At 35.7% G+C, this 22,654-nt stretch overlaps 1 protein-coding gene across 2 annotated transcripts; it reads left to right on the plus strand.

Annotated features, from left to right (window-relative positions):
- The first annotated feature begins 1,700 nt into the window (after positions 1 to 1,700).
- LOC144343174 (ATP-binding cassette sub-family C member 8-like) lies at positions 1,701 to 22,654 on the plus strand. Of its 2 annotated transcripts, XM_085503411.1 has the most exons (31): positions 1,701 to 1,762; positions 2,247 to 2,913; positions 3,219 to 3,452; positions 3,606 to 3,794; positions 4,087 to 4,239; positions 4,585 to 4,740; positions 5,044 to 5,178; positions 5,889 to 6,051; positions 6,251 to 6,291; positions 14,083 to 14,334; positions 14,423 to 14,572; positions 14,879 to 14,954; positions 15,072 to 15,177; positions 15,274 to 15,372; positions 15,611 to 15,776; positions 16,063 to 16,200; positions 16,535 to 16,766; positions 16,867 to 17,066; positions 17,546 to 17,785; positions 17,883 to 18,040; positions 18,250 to 18,342; positions 18,432 to 18,534; positions 18,637 to 18,750; positions 18,860 to 18,971; positions 19,131 to 19,261; positions 19,408 to 19,486; positions 20,133 to 20,241; positions 20,350 to 20,453; positions 20,944 to 21,077; positions 21,189 to 21,251; positions 21,865 to 22,654. In XM_085503411.1, exons 2-31 carry the CDS (start codon positions 2,356 to 2,358, stop codon positions 22,000 to 22,002), a joined length of 4,626 nt encoding a protein of 1,541 aa, XP_085359537.1. In that variant the 5' UTR covers positions 1,701 to 1,762; positions 2,247 to 2,355; the 3' UTR covers positions 22,003 to 22,654. The 2 variants fall into 2 exon arrangements, with proteins under 2 accessions (XP_085359537.1, XP_085359538.1); XM_085503412.1 differs by lacking the exons at positions 20,133 to 20,241; positions 21,189 to 21,251; positions 21,865 to 22,654 and having other exon boundaries at positions 20,944 to 21,076.

Here is a 22,654-nt window from a genome sequence, read left to right on the forward strand (position 1 = left end):
TTCAGGTACAATACACTTTTTGTGTTACAAGAGTTTTGTGTATTTTGCCAAATGTAAGATCCTCTTGTCGTCCTAAGAGTGAATTACTACTTATAACATACGACTTATCCACTGCAAATCAGTATTTCCATTTTTAAAATTGCGCTGTATATCATCGTTATGACCTTTTTTCCCATCAATTGATGAATAAGTATATTTATTGTAGGGTACTAAATTTTTGGACTTTGTGTTACAGTTTATATTGCGTAGAAATGGTTCTGAATGTTCTACATATCTTGCGTGTTTGAATCACGCGTTTAATATTTATGTTCGTAAATGTGACTGCAATTGTGACACTTCCACTCAGGTGTTCTTCACTGCTAGTGCCAGTGGGAATATAGTCCCAAAAGAAGTCCGTAAACGGGTAGGTTATACGATTATACTTGGCTTTATTTGTCCGGAGAATTACATTTATGACGTCATATATTCTAATTGTGCATGTTCATCTAGTCATTTAGTTGTAAGAGCGCATTCAGTACACGCTAATCCAAGCTGTTTTGTGGACGGTGCGATGTGAACAAACATGAAGCGCGTCTTAGAGTGGCAAGGAGCTTTTAAAGAGACGCGGCTTTCAATCTCATATATGTTTGTAAATATGCCTGTTCATTGAGTTGAGCAAAAAATAGTGACTTGCTTATGCTATCCTTGCGTAACTTGCATTTGTTGTTGTTGTTAAACCAACCCGTTACTATGGATACACCCACTGTATAAATGTGATTAATGTTAATTGACATATTTTAGTAAACATTAATAAGTGTATAATTACAACATACATCAGTCGTATCTGCAGATAACATATATTAATAAATATCGTATCTAAATAAATAATGATTTATTCAAATTATTACGTACGTCTATGTGCATAATATCCAGGTAGTAGTGAATCTGTATCTTCAATACACAATGCAGTATAATGCATAAAACTTCTCTACTCTTACAAACAGGTAATTCGTGACAATCAAGCGTCAAGTGATATTAAGTACTCTTTTTTGGTTTTAATACAAAGATTTATCGCACATATGCTATTGTAGTAGCCCAATTATTTTGAAGTACAATCCCAATTCTTTACAGCACTGATATGTTTACACTGCTAAATTCGCCTAATAAAGGGTGAAAACCTTGGTAAATTTGGCTTTCCATAATTCATCTTTGAGACGTACACGTTTCCTGACCAACAAACAGATAAAATTCACCAGCAGTGATTCCTCATGATCGGAAACAGCCATACATTTATATACTATGCATAATTTCATGACTGCCAGTCCACATAATGTAGTAAACCTTCAGACCTATATGCAGCGCGCCCTCAGTTGGATGGATGGTGAAATAATCGAGGGTTCTATTCTGGTCATAAATTTAAAAGACTAGAACAATCATACAGGTATTACATACACCGAATGTGCCATTTTATGCTTCATTCATCTGTTTTTCAATATTTGCAAAAAATGCTAACATCCTTAAATCTTTAAGCTTTGGAAGATACAAATACTTCTATTTGTACGTCATAGATCATCATCCCCTAGTGTTCTGTTGACAGTTGTTTCGCATGAAATTGCTAGATATGGTGATAAAAATCCGGGTAGGTGGAACAATTTTTATCATTCAAATCCTTAATAACTAAGGTGTGTAGGCGTATGAAAATGACGCACAATATTTGGTGGATATTATTAGTCACAATACGGCACACCCGACAAGCCCGAATAGCGATGGACTGGTTGAAATGGTGAGTTAATTTCTACTTGAGATATCTATTACGAATTCTAGTACCTGAAGGACAAATTTAAATTTGTTCAATCACCGTGATTAACATACTCAAATATTATTCGCTCTATGAATCATCCCTAGACTGGTTGATACTGTTTTATGAATTTGATAGACATATGAATGTATATAGAATAATATCACATTGCTCTTATATCTAATGACAACGATACAAGCAGTCCAAATAATGTATTTTAACATGGTAACAATGAGCCCAAAATAGACATTCTCTGTATGTGGCAAGGTATGTCCTCCAACGGCTGCCATATTACATTTCTGTAAAACAACTATATATATATATATATATAGTGTGTGTGTGTGTGATTACATTATCTTTATTATCGAAAGAGCTACACTCAATTGTTTATTAAATTGTTCTGTACTACTACGTCTGGACACTGATATATGTTTCCGTTTCGCTAATCATAATTTATTTCCATACGCAGTGATGGACGTGTTGTCATAGACATCGATTTACGTATTGCAATCATTATATAGCACATTTATGTCAACCAACGGTTACGTTAACAGTCTTGACCACACGTCAACTAGAAAATGGAGGACTGTAATATCACCAGTTGTGGTGTGACGTCACTAGAGAATTTATCATCAGCCATTCATCTAAAAATAGCGATCCATGCTTCATTCATCCTGGTGGCTTTGGTTATACTTATTATTTTACGATTCTGTACGAAATTACGTTACAGTGATCACAAGCTTTTATTCAAATACCCATGGCATAACTTCAAGTGGACAATATGCATGACGCTGTTTGTCGTGATATTATTCAGTTTAATGGAAGGCGTTGTGACTGACACGTCACGAAATATTGAATCTAACCCTTACTTGTATATCCCCCAAGTGATGGCATTGTTGGGTGTGATAACAAGTTTAGTATATTACCACCATATGGAATGTTGGAATCGACCTCATCTTGTATGGTGGTTGTTGCTTTACTGGATTATGGCATTTATTGGGGAGCTTATCGTTGAAGTCCGGTTATCACAGTATGATGCATTCAATTCAAATATTGTACGTCATAACATCGCTGTCATTATTATGGTTGTACATCTCAGTTGTGTGGCTACAGAAATTAACATTTTGAGAAACAAGGTAAGTTGATTATTATGACGTGTATGGTGTGATTGTATGCTCTATTGGGGTTATAAAATTAGTCTCATGGTTTGAGACATTTAAAAAAAATGAAAAAAAAAATGTAAATACAAGATTGGTTCATTTGAAAAAAAAACATTGCAATAATCATTCTTTCATGTGTTGTGTTGTATCACTTCAATAAGAATAACTCATAGTATATAACAATATACCCGGCTTTGAATGGTACATTAATATAGTTCCCTGGTGATTCGGTATCTGGAAGTACTATTTTCTATTTTAACTTATGTCGCCTTGCTTCCCAGGTATTTCACCGCCATCCAATAAAAACGCCTGTTCCAGACCTCCGGAAACCTGACATGTATTTGAGAGAGTCATACACGAACCTGCCATCATACCTTACAGCATGGTGGGCAAATTGGTTAATACTTCTAGGTAACAAACGGCAATTAGAAGTAAACGATTTAGGGAGTTTGCCGGATGAATATGAATGCGAGACTGTAACCCAACAATTTAATAAAATATATACAGTTGAACAGGTAAGCGCGATTTGACTATTTTTTGACACCAAACTGGTGTATTTAGGATATACTTCAAATGCTAGGCCATGTACTTTTTTTCGATTATAAGTTTTGTTTTCGATGCATATAAACGCATTGACGTGTTGTGTATTCGTATTATTGTATTGACAGGAAAGAGCTCAAGCATTCAACCGCATAGTTTCCCTTTGGAAAACACTTTTTTTAGTGTTTGGTCGACATATTGCATACAGCATTGTCTTACTTCTACTAAGTTCGGCAATATCCTTGATACCTCCACTTGCAGTCTCTGGTGTGGTCATCTATGCTACGCGATATTACTATCAAATGAAGATTGAGTATGTAAGTAAACTAAGTGTAATATTTTTTTGTTATGCACAGGGTCAGCTGTTCATCATTGCAATTTACATTTGTTTAGTAAAGTTCAAAGCAGTTTAGTTTTACCTGGGTTTAGTGTTATGTGTATTTTGGGAGCTAATATGGATTATACAACCCTAGTAAAACTTCCCAGCGAAAAACTATCATTAAGGGTAATGTAATTGCTTTTGGTGTAGTTTGGATATAAATAATGTTTTTTTCTGATGAAATCATATGTTTTTTACATTACTAGAGTACTATTGTTATTTACATATAGAACACAACGCTTGTAACTGTAGATGAATTCTTTGGCAACGGATTTATTCTTGTAATCACCATTGGTCTGTGCTATTTCGCTGCTTTCCTATTGTTTTTGGAAAGCTGGCGTTTAGGCCTGAATACTAGTGTCAAGGCAAGAAGTGCAATTCAGGTATGTAGTGTAGTGTAGTGTAGTGTAGTGTAGTGTAGTGTAGTGTAGTGTACCGTACCGTAGTGTAATGTAATGTAATGTAATGTAGTGTAGTGTAGTGTAGTGTAGTGTAGTGTAGTGTAGTGTAGTGTAATGTAGTGTAGTGTAGTGTAGTGTTTTCTTTTACTATTTTAATAATCAAGGTGATTATTTTTGTATCACTCCCATATTTAACAATATGAGAATAACCAGTCATTAAAACAGGCATTATAGACGTATACTTTTGTACATTTATCTTGTTTACTAACCATTTGATTTTGAAGGATTGTAGATTTCAATTCTCTATCACCTGCAACTTTTCAACAGATGGTTATTTATGAGAAATCTCTCCAATTAACACACTCTTCCATATCAAGTAATGATACGACATTCGAGGCAATTATTAACCACGTATCAGTGGGCACAATTGCTGTACAACTGTTTCTGCAGAGATTTGCTATGATTATCTGCATGCCAATCACAGTAAGTAAGATACCAAAATCCCTCAAATAATGATACACACTAAAGCATGGTATATTCGGAAGTACACGAATATTAAGAAAGAATTGATTACATATCCTGTAAATGTAATATAATGTCTTAAAAATGTTATTTCATAGAAATTAATTGCAACTCGCATATTAAAGAACTGCGACTGTTTCCATATAATCAGAGCAGCAGCGATACAAAATGTTACCGTGTTCAAACACGAGTCCGGAATCAATTTATGTATTACCTATACTGTAGGTGACCGTCACACACCCGATATTTTAATTGTTATTACAGACGATTGTTGCCAGTGGACTGGTTATATGGAAGGTTGGGGTAGCTGGAGTGATTGGCATCTGCGTTCTAATAATTAGCACTCCATTATTGTTTGCTATAATGAAAAAGCAACGGGAAAAACATCGGAACATTTGGGTATGTCAAAACTCAATTTACTCTGCATATATACTTCTCGGTCACAGTATGTATATACAATGTTTGTGCGACCAAATTTGATATATATGAAATATTATTATGAGCATAACTTGCATAGCACCACAGTGTGACGTAGTACAGGAGATACCGAAAATGTACGCCACATAGTTTTATTCTTTAGTTCCATCTAAAAATCGCTTGAAATTAAAACAAATCTCAGGGCATTCGAGTAAATCTAACGAATAGCAGAAATGCCACATATAGACGTGATGTAATGCGTTCACATGATATATAACACCACGTCGTCATTAGCACACGAGGTACACGCAATATTTTTATTCAGCAGTTTCACTTTCAATACTCCGCCGTTTCGCTTTTGGGGTTTGTGGACATTTGCATATGATAAATATATAATACCATAATAGATTGACAGATTAGCATTAATCCTTGCCTTTGACACATATATGCATACAAAACGACTACTTGTGCCTGTTAATCTAAAACAAAAGAACATAAAGCTATTATTTGCAGATGAATTATTAAAATGCTTTCTTAGAAGTTGAAGAAAAACTTGAAAATTGTACAAATTTGGTCTGTATTTTAATACACAATGCACTTTATAATTTAGTAACATTGAATTACATGGACAATTGAATTACATTACTATTGATATTAACATGTTTAATGAAGGCATTGCTCATTCCTATCAGACACTAGCCAATACAAGGTTGAAGAAAATAAACGAACTGTTTTTAGATATTAAATTGATAAAGATGTGTGGGTGGGAGATATTCATTTCCTCTGATATCGAGGCTATACGTAATCAAGAAATGGAAGAACTATGGTTGATTGGTTTACTTTACATAGTATCAGGTAAATATGAATGCTTATATGCAATTACATAATGTGTTGAATTTAAATTATTGGATTGTAGTGTAGTTGTGTAAACCGTTGTATAGATAAACAATCGGTATTCAATTATTTTATTAGATCGTTATTGTCGTGTTCGATTGTCATGTTAATGTGATTAGCGCGATTTCTTTAATCTTCGACACATTTTTTTTTATTACAGCCTGCATCGCCCAAAGTTTACCAGTAATAGTTTCCTTTGTTGTAAGTATGTATGTATGTATGTATGTATGTATGTATGTAAATGAGCATACACACGCCTTCACGTCGCTTTCCTGGTAAATCGATTTTTCATCCTTTTATAGGTCAGTTATTACACTTTATTTCACTGCACCTTTTTTGTAACCTTCCCGTTTTTGGTTGGTGCTTCTCTTGGTTGTTTTGGCAAAAATCTGCCTTGTTCTCAGTTGTTTTACTTTTCTCTGTTTGTGTTACTCGTCAAGAGGCCTGCCAAGATGGCCGCCTCTATGACGAGTACACGTGTCAACCCCTTTGCCGGGTTGACACGAAAACATGGAGTCAAATGCATGTCACTGAATGGCGTTAAAATTGAAAAATATGTTGAGGCTTTCTCACAGCTTTGTGGTCCGGAAAAAATTGTTGCAGCTTCTCGTGCTAATGGCAGCGTAATTGTTTTCTTTAATTCACTTGAGTCTGCCGAATCTGTGTGTGCATCTGGGTGTGGAATTGAGCACACATTTATTACTGTACAACCACTCGTGAAACCCGCAACGAAAGTCGTGCTATCTGGTGTACCCCCGTTTATACCCGATTACCTACTACAAGAACAACTTTTACGGTATGGTAAAGTAGTGAGCAAAATAAATACAATCCCACTAGGCTGCAAAAGTCCCAATTTGAGACATGTTAAAAGTTTTCGCAGACAAGTATACATGCTGTGCGATCAGGATAAACTAGAAGGTGTTCTTAATATCGTTTTTGAGGAGCGTACTTATCGTATTTATTTGTCAACGGACGAAATTATTTGTTATAAATGCCACAAAAAAGGCCACACTCAACGTAACTGTATTCAGACTATAACACCTGTACCTACACCCGCAGTCACTAACAATACAAACCCACAAACTGGTATTCAAAACGATAATAACGTAAATCAAAACCCAAACCATGACGATAGCACTCCCCCAAATGATATGCAAATCGATAATGTTACAGATAGTGAAAACAACACAATCGATACCATACAAAACGTTAATATAAGTAAAGACACAAATATGAACGAAGCGATCGACACAACGTCATCTGAACCAGCTCAAAACAAACAATCTGCCACGCGTTCAGTCCTTTCTAATGCAAATGATGCCTCTCAAAATGAGTGTGTCAATGACAATACACCCACACCGTCACTCATTCAAACAGACCCGCATTCCACTGAAACAATTGACACAACCACTCGCTCAACTGAATCTGAACCAAACGGCTCAACAACTACCACTGGTGCGGCAGAGGTACAAACCCTCTCCGCTTCTCCTCTCTCTTACGCTGCTGTCACTGCAACGCCCATTGATGTCTTTGACAGGAAGCAGACCTCATCATCCTTTCCCTTTCACGACATGGATGATGTGGAGTCTGTCGCTTCTGACGTGTCAGATGTGTCCCAATTTCTCCAGGAGGAGAGTGCAGCTGATTTAGAAGTTTCTCTACTTCCACATGACTCTTTGCAGAAATTTCTAGACGAGTCCTACAACTCAAAACATCTTATGGAACAAGCAAGCCAGTTTTGTCCTGACCTCCGCTTACTAATAAGATCGCTAACTGATTTCCGCAAAAACAATGACCTGCCTTCCAAGGAAAAGGTCCGCATCCAACGACTATCCTGCAGAATCGCTAAAAATATTGGGATCACAAGAACACCAGTTGAAAACAAACGGAGCAATGAAATCCTCGATAAAAAGCGTGGTATTTCTACTACCTGTAGTAGAAGGTCAAAACGAGATAAACAGTAATTGTATCAACTATAATAATGGATTCTCCACTTGTGACGTATCAATGGTCTATTTGTTGTTCTCATATTCATCCATATATGAGTCTTAGTTTTATTATATTATTTATTGTTCCAATAACTGGATATATGTTCTTCATAGTCATTGCTTGTCAGATTTTAACATCTGTCTTCTTGCCTACATTGTGCTATTTAATATCCTTATTTGTCACAATCATCAAATCGATTTTGGGGAGTGTTTTCACAGTTGAAATGAAACTCTGCTCTGCTACTAGTCTTTCAGGTATGGTCACTATGGCAACAATGCTTCTTGGGTATAATTTGTACTGCTCAGTCGTTGATATTATAAAATCAAACATGCAGATTGCTCTTGCAGTCGATATTCAACTATCCTCCGTTATTTGTATGATAATTTTGCCAGCTATGTTCACCATAGCAATAACGTCCGAGCTCTTTGGGTATTGTCTACTCTGTTCATGGTTTAATAATGTAAAACCATGCCTGGAAATTAATTCCGGAGTTGATGTTCAACTCTTTTATGTTACATCAAAGATTGTAACTGGTGTGTCAGCTATCACCGTAGCAGCAATGTTTGTACTCTGTGGCAATTTTTTACATTGCTCATTGCTTAATACTATATACACAGTTTTTGGTTTCACAGCTGACTTTCAACTATTCTATGTTACACCTGAGTGTGTAACGAGTGTACAAGCTATTGTCACCATGACAGCAACGTCGTTATCTGGGCTGTGTCTATATCACGCATCGTTTAATATTTTAAAATCAAAATTGAAACTGGTTCTCATAGTTGAATTTCAACTCTCCTATGTTACACCCGAGTGTGTAACAAGTGTACAAACCATGTTCACCATGGCAACAACGTCGTTATCTGGGCTGTGTCTATCTCACGCATCTTTTAATATTTTAAAATCAAAATTGAAACTGGTTCTCATAGTTGAATTTCAACTATCCTATGTTACACCCGAGTGTGTAACAAGTGTACAAACCATGTTCACCATGGCAACAACGTCGTTATCTGGGCTGTGTCTATCTCACGCATCTTTTAATATTTTAAAATCAAACTTGAAACTGGTTCTCATAGTTGGGTTTCAACTATTCCATGTTACACCTGAATGTGTAACAAGTGTACAAGCTATTGTCACCATGACAACAACGTCGTTATCTGTGTTTTTCCTATATCAGGCACTGTTTAATATTTTAAAATCAAACTTGAAACTGGTTCTCATAGTTGGGTTTCAACTATTCCATGTTACACCTGAATGTGTAACAAGTGTACAAACCATGTTCACCATGGCAACAACGTCGTTATCTGGGCTATGTCTATATAACGTATCTTTTAATATTTTAAAATCAAACTTGAAACTGGTTCTCATAGTTGGGTTTCAACCATTCCATGTTACACCTGAATGTGTAACAAGTGTACAAGCTATTGTCACCATGACAACAACGTCGTTATCTGTGTTTTTCCTATATCAGGCATTGTTTAATATTTTAAAATCAAACTTGAAACTGGTTCTCATAGTTGGGTTTCAACTATTCTATGTTATGCCTGAGTGTGTAACAAGTGTACAAGATATTGAATTGGTTTTTCCTGGTCTTGTTCTCTGTTTCGTACATGGCTGATGTATCTGCGCTGACATGGAACGTCCATGGATGTCGTGACGCATTTAAACGATACCAACTTTTCGAGTTTCTCAAAATTAATCATCCTAGTTCATTTTCATTTTCTACAAGAAACACACACCATCCAATCCGATGAATCTACTTGGCAAGTTGTCTGGAGAGGACCGATTATTTTTAGTCACGAAAACACACACTCAGTTGGGGTGGCAATATTATTAAACCCAAACAGAAATTTCACTATTTTAAATGTTGACAATGTGATCACAGGACGACTATTGCATGTTCATGTTGATATCAACGGTCTCCCGGTTCATTTAATAAATGTTTATGCACCCACCAATGGCCCAGAACGTGTAGAATTTTTTCAACACGTAAAAAGTCTCATTAATAGATTGAATAATGACCCCATTATAATGGGAGGGGACTTTAACTGTACTCTCAATGCTAATGTAGACAGAGCTGACAGCTCTGAACCACATGCTCACTCTTCAACATCTTTGCAACACATTATCCGTCGTTTCAAGCTCGCAGACGCATGGCGTACTCTTCATGCTACCGCTAAACAATTCACGTGGTCAAGGCATGAGAGTAAATCGCGGATTGATACATTTTATATCTCGAAATCTATTGTATCAAGAGTCAAATCATCATCAATTCAACCACACTGTAATATGTCTGATCACTGTCCTGTTAAAATACTTGTATCTTTTAATCACACGAGTACTCGGAATCCTGTATGGCATCTCAATCTCAGCCTCCTCCAGGATCAAGAATACTGTAATATAATAAATGAGTACTGGTTAAAATGGCGTCGAGAAAAAGCTCGCTTTGAGTCTCTATCTGTATGGTGGGACATTGGTAAACTTAAAATTCAACAGCTGACTAAACAATACTCTGCTAGACTTGCAAATACATACAAACAGAATAAAATCAAATTAAATGATGAAATTAAATCTATTGAACAGGAAATAGCTAACAATCCTGCACTTAGCAACAAGCTGGACGAAACAAAGTCACTTCTTGAAAAATTAATGATGACAGAATCTAAAGGAGCCGCTATTAGATCACGCTATAAAATGTTAAATGAAAACGACGCCCCAACATCGTTTTTCTTTGATCTTGAGAAATACAAAGGAAATAGGAAAATGATGTCGCAGCTAAAACAACCGAACGGCGAAGTTACTGAACTACAAAGTGGAATGCGAAAACTAGCATGGGACTTCTACAGCGATCTTTTTTCTCCAGACAATGTCTCACCAGAGTGCCAAAATGTAATCTTGGCGGATCTACCCCAACTGAACAGTATCAAGCGTGAAAATTGTGACGCACCTATCACTCACGAGGAACTGACAAATGCAATGAAATTAATCTCTAGCAACAAAACTCCGGGAATAGATGGTCTGCCCGTTGAATATTACAAACACTTTTGGCCCATTTTGGGCACTGATCTTCACCAGGTATTTGAAGCTTCGATCGAGGTTAATCAGCTCCCTATTTCTTGTAGGCGAGCGGTCATAACGCTTCTACCAAAGAAAGGGAACACCAATCTTTTAAAAAATTGGCGACCAGTGAGCTTGATGTGCGCTGATTATAAGATCTTAACAAAGGCACTATCCCTCCGTTTAAAAACCGTCTTAGGTGATATTATTCATTCTGACCAAAGTTATTCCATTCCTGGTCGACAGATATACGACAATATACACCTCGTCAGAGACGTCGTTACATATGGTAATGAACTAAATATAACATTGGGTATTGTATCCCTCGATCAAGAAAAAGCTTTTGATCGGGTGCACCACGGATACCTTTTAGAAACCTTAAAAGCATTTGGGTTTGGCCCAGAGCTGATTAAGTATATACGACTTTTATACACCGACACACAAAGTCTTGTTCGCATAAATGACTCTTTGACCAGTCCCGTGCAGTTTATGCGTGGTATCCGACAGGGATGTTCACTGTCAGGACAATTGTACAGTATTGCTATCGAGCCGCTCCTGCACAAAATTCGTACCCAAAGCGGCATTCGCGGTATCATAATTGATAACATGCCTGAACAAAAAGTAAACCAAACTGCATATGCTGATGATATCAGTTTTTTCATCACCGAAAACTCCGATTTTGCCAAACTGCAGGAGTGGCTTTCAATTTACGAGAAAGCTAGCAACTCGCGCATCAACTATGGTAAATCGCAGGGCTTATGGGTTGGTGCGTGGAAAACTAGAACTGACAAACCACTTAATATAGGTTGGAACAATAACGGGTTGAAAATCCTTGGTATCTATATCGGAAATAATCCCACGTTCGTGGATAAAAACTGGTCCGGTATCTTAGAAAAAGTTGAGGTAAAGCTAGGTCAGTGGAGCAAATATGCACCTGTCATGTCCTATAGAGGGCGTGCTATTGTAATTAATAACCTTGTAGTATCCAAATTGCTTCATGGGTTGATATGTCTGTGCCCGCCCACACATATTGTTGAGTCTGTCCAACGAAAGCTCCTTGACTTTTTTTGGCAAGGTAAACACTGGGTAAATGCAGAAGTTGTCTACTTACCAATAAATGAGGGTGGACAAGGACTGACGCATCTACCAACGCGCATTACTTCATACCGTCTGCAATTTATACAGCGATATCTTTACTTCAGTCCAGGTCACCCTTGTTTCATGTTTACTGACTTCTTTCTTAGAAAGTTCCAACACCTGAAATATGACAAACAATTGTTTATTACTGAATTCCCACAACATTCGTATAATATGCCTGATTTCTATCGTAACTTACTAAAAACCTGGCGGTCAGTCACATATATTCGTAAAGATACGCCATCTAATATGCATAATCTATGTCAAGAACCGTTGTTTCACAATAAACTAATCCTACACCATCTACATAAAACGCCATTGAATCTCACACACTTTATCGAGGCCGGCTTCACAAAAATTGGTGATCTCATCGATGGTAATGAATGGCGCTCAGCTGAACTGCTCCATCCTCATATTAATATGTACTCCAAACGTGTTCTTAATATCGCATTGAATGTAATACACAAAGCAATCCCAGCTCAATTTAAAGAAATATTACAAAAAACTAACAATGCGCCAAATACGAATGTCACGACTACCACATATTCTCTTGAATTAATCTATAGAGATGACGATAATGACATATTAATAAACTGTCCACTGTATAAATTAGAAAAGGGCACAATTTATAAATTTCTAATCTATACCCGAAAACTGATAAAAGATCCCACCCACCCAGGCACACTTTGGTGTGATCTGTTATCTCTTGATCCCGACAAACCAATATTTCAAGATTGCTACATTGCACCGCTAACGAAAAAAGATGGAGATTTACAGTGGCGACTTCTTCATGGGGCATACCCTACTGGAGGTTTTCTGGTTAAGTCTGGTTTACAACAAACAGATAACTGTCCATTTTGCCAGGATAAAGACGATCTCGTCCATATTTTTGTAGAGTGTACAAGACTTGAACCACTCTTCAAATTGTTCAACAGCATCATACAAAATCTATTTGACGGAGAAAGAATACCACTATCACAGTATCTACTAGGCGCCACTAGAGGCAAGAGCATAACACAGAACCATAGATTACTATGCTACATACTCGTCTCATTGAAAGCAGCTATCCACGTGACACGGGTAAAGAAAATGAAAGGACTACCGAAAACGGACGTCACTCAAGCCTTTAAGGCGAGACTAAAATGGAGAATTAACACCGAGTACAACTACCACTATCTCAACCATACCGTTGACCAGTTCAAGTATCGGTGGTGTAACAACAATGCGCTGGCATCCATTGCAGAAGATATACTCGTCTACGCGGATTATTTGAAATAACACCCTTATGAACATTATCATCATCGTATTTGTTAATAACAATGAGAGCTGTATTATTTATAACGATTAATACTTAAATAGTATCTTTACTACCTACCTGAACAATACTTACTCGTCGTATTTATTCGAATTTGATATCTTGGTTTTCATGTAAACCTATATTTTTATCTTTTTTAGTTATGTAATAACAGAAATGTAAATATCTTTTTTATACCTGCGAATAAAAATTAGAAATGTATGTATGTATGTATGTATGTATGTATGTATGTATGTATGTTGTGATATTTCATGCTAAACGCTATCACATCTCTGTCGTCGCCATAGTAGTTTGTAATCTATTTTAAACAGTCAGCTGTTGCTTGGATCAAAACAACCGTCGGTTTATGATATTAATGGTTGATGTTCAATGTAATAATCGTGTCATTGGTCTATACTGGTGTGGTACCTGAACATATACAAATGCCAGAATGATTCTCCTTAAATACTTTAAATTACTATAGTTTAACTAATGAATACTTGTTGTACAACTAACAGATATTTGCCGTGTATTCCAAACTCTACCTGACACCTCTAACTCCCGATGTAGTTTTTTCAACACTTGCCTTGTCAAATCTGATTGTCTACTCGTTATTGGTAATAACGTACACTGCTGGGACATTCGTGGAGGGATTGGCGAGTAATAAGCGACTGGCGTTATTTTTATCATTGAATGAACTCGAATGTTATGACCAGTCATTTTCAGACAGCAGTGTGGAGAAAAGCAGCGATATTGATGACACTTATGAGGTAAGGTATTCTTTAATCTGTCTTATTTAGTTTGAATTTTTCTGTTTTTTAACTTTAATGTGTAATGGTGTGTACATATATTTGACAGAATATTGAATTACCCGGTGGCATGAATATGGGTGAACGGAGTCCATTCAAAAATAAAAATAAACCGTTTAATTACAAGACGACAGACTCAATGAAAACGAGTTTGTTCAGCAGTTCAGCGGAAGATGTGAATTCCAATGTTGCAATTCAAGTGAGTGCACACACAAAATCTGACAAAAAAATTAGTCTTGACATTAAGACATGCCACATTCGCGTTATTTCGGAGTTTGATAATATTTGCGGGATCAGTATTCACGTGATATTGTTGTTATGGAGATTACACTTTCATGTACATAAACTTACATATAATGTACTACTACATATATCCGATTACTGTATGAGATTCATTCCATTTTATCATGACAAATTAAAGGATCTTCCGAAAATTTAGATCAACATGTCCCGAAAATGTACGTTTATCTTTTATGTAATTCATGATCAATATCAATTTATGTAGATTGTGAATGCCGATTTTACTTGGAACAAGTCGCAGTTACCTGTATTGAAAAATGTAAATCTCGAGTTTCCTAGAGGTAAGATACACATTTTAAATTTCAGTAATCTGTAATCTAAAGAGACTATTGAGTATGATAAACGAAACTCAATTTGAAATAGAATAATGTTATGGAAAGAGTTATTTTATTTACTAGGAGACCTAACTGTAATTATTGGTAAAGACGGTTCCGGCAAAGAAACCTTGATATTTGCAGTTTTGGGAGAGCTGTCAACACTTACCGGATTGGTTGTGTTCAATGGGTAAGTTGAGAAAATAAATAGCGTGTTTATCCTACAGTTTACTTGTGTATTTGTTTATTGAATGAAGCCTATCATTGTTTGTTTCACTCATTGTAGAAAAACACGTCGCATGTCATATGTTGCTCGGAAGGCTTGGATTCAAAATGCTACAGTTCGTGAAAACATCATATTTGGTGAAGCTTTTGACCCCGCAAGGTAAGTCAAACCGAGAATGACTATTCAAAATGCGGCAAATTAATTATATTTTACATTGTTATGATCTGTACTTTAGTGTTTGGTGCGGAACAACCAATACGTACAGTTGCATTAATCGATAACAATCGATAACAGCACAATTTTGAAGCATAAATGACACCTAAATTACCATTCGCATAGATTTCTTGTTATTCTATTGTATATTAAAATGTATATGTCATAATGCCGTTTGTTTCAGATACTATGCTGTTTTGGGTCTATGTGCATTGAACCAAGATCTAGACATAATGACCGAAGGTGATTTGACAGAAATAGGCGAAAAAGAAACGCATTTAAGCCAAGGACAAAAACAACGAATAAGTTTAGCGAGAGCTGTTTATAGTAAAACAGACATAATTGTCATGGTTGGTATACAAATGTTGTCCAATATATAATTAGTGTCTTATGTGCATATAAATTAAAATATTCACATAACATACATGGGAATACTCGGCGAGTTAGGCACAGAAACGAACAAACATACATGCATACAGAAATACGATTTTTTACGAGTGTGAAGACAGCGTACGGTTCGATTCGCGTTCGATTCACGTACGAATCGCGTACGATTACATTACGCTTGTCTATTTCTCTTACCATACCTGATTGAATAACTATATTTAATAGTATGTTTGATCATAATTCTCTCAGAATGAGCCGTTTTCGGCTTTGCAACCCCAGGCTGATACCAATGTAATGGTCAAGGCAATCATAGATTTTTCACTTGACGAAGATCGTACTATTATTTATGCGACCCATGACGTACAACATCTGGAATATGCAAAGAAGGTAATGATGGATAACACAATGTGTAGTTATATTGTCTTGTATGTGCTTTGTGCATGATCTAACAAAATATATATTCAACTGCGTAACGTGCCGATGGTTGTACTACTAAAAACTAACTAATCGTAATATACATTGGAGGCATACGCTCGTCTCTCTCCTACGTAGAATAAAAGCTTTATGGAGATGCATATGTAGACCAAAGAGTCGTATAAATTAGAACATACATCGTATACATATTGTTTAATTTATGTAGATCGCATTAAAACAACACATTTGTTATTTTGATTTTCTCGAAACAATATATTTAGAATGTTTTCGATTTTGTTCTAAATAGGTCGTGATTATGGAGGACCGACGAATTACACACCAAGGCAATTTGTCAAAAATTCGGCGAAACGACACCGAACTTTACAAACAGTGGCAGGCTTCGATAACTGCGATATCAAAATCCGAAAATGAGAGTTCTAGTGAACGAGCGGCCGACAAAGGTTACACTCATTCCTCACTCTCAACTACAGAGAATGACCTGATGGAAGCACACATAGAAATGATTACACAATTTGAAGGTGCATTATTTATAATTGTTACAGCAATTGACATAGTTGTGATGGTAAAAAATGTAGCAGTCACTTTGACTAATATGACTTTGGATTTGTAATTCCGTAGCCACCTTAATTCCAGAAGAAGAACATCATTTGGTACACGTGTCCAATCACTCTATCGTTTCCTATGCCAAAGCTATGAAGATACCATTGGTCATGGTACTGATGCTTATATTTTTGCTGCAAATTGCAGCCAACGTGTCAAGTAATCTGTGGCTATCCGAATGGGCTCAATATGAGCAGAATGGTGCTCACAACATTGTGGTAAATCTACTATGAATAAAAATAAATAAACACAAAGCGAGGCGGGTAAATGTTGTTACAATAACACATATTCGGAACAAATCCAAGCAACAATACCCAACTATAATCCAAACAATCAATGTCAAAAGGCAATATTTACAAATCCGAGAACACATAGGGGACACACAAACAAAACAAACAACACACTGTCAAATCAGTGAGAGAGATACATGGACCTCAAGGCACAAACCAAGAGGTGATATCAAGTGTTTCGAAAAAGGTGAGCACATCCTGCTCCACATTTGGCACCCGCCATATATCTATCTGAGTCACAATCGTGAATTTTTGGGTCATCCTCGTGCAAGACAATTGACATCCAGACATGGTAACTATTCAAGTCTTTGTTCCTTGTGTATTTTTGCCCATACGCCGTGTTTTATAATTCGATACACACGTTTCATAATGACAGATAAAAAGACACTAAACAATTTTCTCAATAGACGAAAGACGAAGACATAAGGATGTTATACCTAATGATATATGGTTCAATTGTTGGTGTCTTTGTGATATTCACCATGATGATGAATGGATGTCAAGTTATAGGCTCAATATCAGTGGCAAAAAGATTGTTCCGGAAGATGTTACATCGTACCATATATGCACCTATGAGATTTTATGAAACAACACCTGTTGGTAGGATACTTAATCGCTTTGCACATGATACAGTAGCTGTTGATTTGGTAGGTGCACTTTACATTATCGTGTCGTTGTTGGTGTTATTCCAGTATTCAGAAAAAACACTCTGTAAAGGAATTGTCTATTGTTCTGCATTCACAGAAGTTATGGATTACCGTTAATGTTACACTGAGCTTAATCATGCCATTGGTGTCACTGATTATTGTCAATAGTGTTGCCAATCTATATTTCTTAATCGTTGTCCCTGTTGGTCTCCTCCTGCTGTATGCAATGCGCCATTTTGGGCTAACTATACCAAGGTAAGAAAGAAATAATTCACATGTGAATTGTATTAATGGACTGTGTCCCTTGTATAACGTACTTTCACTCTACAATTTATATAATTTACAATGAGTGAAAACGCACGAAAAGGAGCGTACTTTGTCCGTGAGTGGTATGTTTATCCCGTTGACAAATACTGATTAAGGGAATGCTAAGTAAGAGCAATTTTTTTGATATTTGCTTACAGACAATTACGACATCTAGATACTATAACAAAGTCTTCAGTGTATCTTCAACTGACTGAAACAATTGGAGGTTTAACAACAATTAGAGCTTACAGGTGAGTTTTTATCTCATAATTGTATATGTTGGCATATAACGTCAGAAACATTAAAAGTTAGTAAAAAACTTATTTTTGTTTTATTGCAGAGCTCAAAATAGATTTCGAAAACGTATGGAACACCATGTAGACCAAAATAGCCTTTGCCAGTTGTATATGTTTGTTTCATTTCAATGGTTAATGTGTGGTGTGGTAATAATTATTATTTGCCTGTTTATTTATTTATTTATTTATTTATTTATTTATTTATTTATTTATTTATTTATTTATTTATTTATTTATTTAATGATTCAGAATTTGATAGCCATTTTAGTGGTACTTTTTTCTGGTTTTGGAACTTTAGTAGCATCAGTTTATGGCAGCCTTGAACCAAGCCTTGTTGGTGTGAGTGTATCGACATCATTATCAGTAAGTCGCCAGTTATCGTGGTCCATCCAATTCGCCAAATACAGCACTTTTATTCGAAAATGTAATCACAACAAAAAGTGAACAGTCCTTTATCCGCTTCATTTGTTAGGTGTGTGGTCTTCTTAGTTTTGTGATGTTTCAAGCAATTGATAGTAAAAGTTATATGAATTCAGTAGACCGAGTTATGAGTTACACCAAGAATGAGAAAGAAATATATCCAGGTATTATTAATATTTATTCATTGGTAGGTCTGTCCGTCAATGCCTGCCTGTCTGCTTACATACATGTCTGCCTGCATTGCCGCCCGTACATCCACTCATTACCGCCCGTCCGGTCGTCCATCTGGCTCCGTTCGTAATATATATTTATCAATTTCACAGGTGATATTGTCCCTCCATCTGATTGGCCAAATAAGGGATCTATCTACATGAATAACGTATCATCTCGATATGCAGATAATGTAGACCCTGTTCTACGAAATATCAATATACATCTCAAATCCGGTCAAAAGGTTAGTCTATCAATGTATATCATATTATTATTGTGTTTAAAGGACCACATATATAGGACAATTCCAACATGTCGTTATTGCATACATGTTATCGGATACATAAGGCAGTTTAATGAGTATCCACACAATTATTATTTCTTTTTCAGATTGCAGTGTGTGGACTTACTGGCAGTGGAAAATCATCACTTATTTTGACATTACTTCGTATTATTGACATCATTGAAGGTAAATACAGATTGTATGGCAAGACCAGTTAGTTAATACATTCAATGAGGCTCACATCTGTAACTTTGAGGCAATATTCAGACACATATTCAGAATTACAAATTTTGATCTCCAAATCCTAGATAAATACGTCGACGTAGTAGGAATATCACCTTTAAATGGCAAAGCAATGATGTATCAGTGCTTTCTGTAGCAACTGGCGAATACGCCAAAGTCCAACACGTTAGCTATCATTCAGAATAGAGACAATGACATAGTTTGCAACAGTATACTAAGGGTTTTCAAACTATTAGCGACGCGACAGTTACGTAACCTGTACCAGCCATATATAAACAACTTAGATTCAAATTAACAAATAGTCGTTGTGTTCTCCGAGAGCCAATAACAACCACCCGATCTTATGATCATATTTATCGACGACGAAGTGTTATTGTCTTTATATATAGAGGCGTATACCTGAAACTAATCTGTAGTTATTGCCAGTGAAAATGTGTACTGTACTAATTGTCCATATATAATAGAAAACACAAAATGTGATAATAATATCTTTGCATCTTTCACAAACATTGAGTAGTGCGTGTTTGTAACCACACTGCTGTTGAAAGGCATATAATGACATTTTCTCATTTCGCTCAATTTAACATAGGTAGTGTTATCATTGATGGTATTGATATCTCGAAAGTTTCTATATGGACACTTCGTAACAGAATATCAATCATTCCACAATACCCTGTCCTATTTACCGGTACTATCAGGTAACCTCACCACTTGTCATTATTCAACACCGTTGGACCAATCGAATTAAAGAAAACATTTTTGTATTGTCATTCCAACGAATATATGAATATATTTGTGTATTTTAGATTCAACTTGGATCCGGAGGGTAGACATACTAATCAGGAGTTGTGGCGATCCTTGGAAATTGTAGAATTGGAAGATATGGTGAGGAACATCGATGGACAGTTAGGTAATTTGTAGTGAAGATCGTTTTCAAAATAATTGCGTTTCTCAATATATCGTGCTCATTGCGCATGCTCAGTCGACTGTCTTTAATTGTATGTGTGCTTAATAATCCCCATGTACAATTTTAGTCTAAATTTGTTGTTTTGGACTTTAATAGCATGTACCTTGAATTTGAGGATTAATTCAGATGTGTTTATAGAATTCAGGAGTAAAAGTAAATAACTATTTGTCTTAAAACCATGTTATCACCAGTATGGTCGCATCAAGCTTCATTCTTGTCTTAAACTATTTACAGCTTGTTTAGCATTGCCTATGTGGGTGTGTTGTTTTGTACAGGTACAGTGCAATGTGATTATGCAAGTTTTACTCACACACTGTATGTATAATCTCACAGTAGATGTGTGTATATTACATCAAGTAACTAGACAATATGTTATTAACATATGGCTACAGATATAGATATAGTCACATCATATATACTGTTTTGTCTGTAGATGCTATTGTTACTGAAGGCGGTCTTAACTTCGGTGCTGGGCAGAGAAAATTGTTTCATCTGGCAAGAACATTCCTACGTAAATCAAATATACTAGTCATAGATGAAGCAGCTGCATCAAGTGATATTCAGACTGTAAGATATTTTTTTTCAAAATCATTTGTTCGCATGGGCTTTTGTAACTACATCCAGTGTGAAATTTTACGCCAAATCAAAAAATAATTTTGTTTATTGTATTCTTTCCAGGATGGGTGTCTACAGAAAATCATTTCCAGTGTGTTTGCAGGGAAAACAGTTCTCACTATAGCGGTAGGTTTAAGTACATTATGCAAGCTATGGTAATAAATCAAATGGCACATTCTGAGTTTCCAGTGATGTTCATATTACACAGACAATATGTTTTCTTCATTGTGATTTTCGTGAAACTAGACGATGCAATTGAAATAGACACATCTTCTACGTTCATTGAAGCAATAAACTTGAATAAATCAATTATGCTGTTTTGTTGATATTTCAAAAAATATCATATTCACAACAATTGAAACAAGATTGTTTCATTTTTATGATTCCAAATTCATAATCTATCTATATTGTTTTCATTGATTAAGTCTTTCCACTAATTTTGTAAATAAGTATTGCCAAAGTTTTGATTTATTACTAGAATCATTATTGGAAGTGTCATTATCAGTATTTTTGTAAAACAGCAGCAGCAGAACATTACAATTAGTTATTTTTTAAAATCTTTTTATGTTGCAATATAATGACAATGAACCCACAAGCAAAACACATATAATGTGTTATATCATCTGATATTATTGGAAACAAATGTTAACATTTCAATGAAAGAACATTAATCTAAGGCCCAGAATAATACAATATTGTTTTGTTTATGAATGTATTGTATTTCTGTTTTTATTCACAGCGTAGTATATCAACAATTCTTAATTCTGACATTGTATTGGTATTGAGAAATGGTAGTGTTGCTGAATATGACACGCCGACAAATCTACTGAAGAAGGACGATACTATATTCTCATTTTTAATGAGGCACAATGATTGAATGATATTCTAAAACTTATAGAACATATTTTACACTTTATAACATGATTACACACATTTATAACAAGGCAATCGTTTAGAATGGTGCAAAATAAGTATTTCGATATATCTGACCAAAATTATGAGAGAGGCTAGGAGCTAATAGCCCCCTGATGAGTGATTTAAAACAAAAGTGATTTAAAACAAATTAGCTTTTAAACCATACTTCTGTTTCCTGTCAAAATTGGTTTATGGGTACATCTGTTTACTATGAAGAAAGTGCCGTCTTGAAAACTGTCTACCAGTTGTCAATTTTGCAGGGCAGCAGATAAAATGTCACTACTTCAAGTTTATGTATAAATTAACACCCAGGCCATTTGTCTGTACGATTGTTGTAACACTGTTCAACCAAAAACAAAGCCCCGACGGCGTTTTGAAGATGAACACATTGTCAATCATTTGTACAAATTTCAAAACAAAAGGTCAAAGCGTCTAGGAGCTATTTTTTTTTAAGTTCTGGGATGTGCACTAAAAAGAAGCTGAGATAATTGCTAATTTGCAACAATTCACTCAGTAAGAAGTTTGCTAATGCTCATAATTAAAATGGCTGTAACAGTTTCAAATTTAAATGTATTTTCGTTTTGTAAAAAGTTAAATATAGTGCATAATATGGA

Source organism: Saccoglossus kowalevskii, chromosome 9 (assembly GCF_978046115.1).
Source record: "Saccoglossus kowalevskii chromosome 9, keSacKowa6.1, whole genome shotgun sequence".
Classification (NCBI taxonomy): domain Eukaryota; kingdom Metazoa; phylum Hemichordata; class Enteropneusta; family Harrimaniidae; genus Saccoglossus; species Saccoglossus kowalevskii.

Excerpts from the sequence above, each read along its gene's own strand:
- LOC144343174 (XM_085503411.1), top strand. The coding sequence starts at position 2,356 with ATGGAGGACTGTAATATCACCAGTTGTGGTGTGACGTCACTAGAGAAT. Across the intron at positions 16,201-16,534 it reads ATCTGGAATATGCAAAGAAG|GTCGTGATTATGGAGGACCG; the intron begins GTAATGATGGAT and ends TGTTCTAAATAG. Across the intron at positions 21,078-21,188 it reads CATCAAGTGATATTCAGACT|GATGGGTGTCTACAGAAAAT; the intron begins GTAAGATATTTT and ends TATTCTTTCCAG.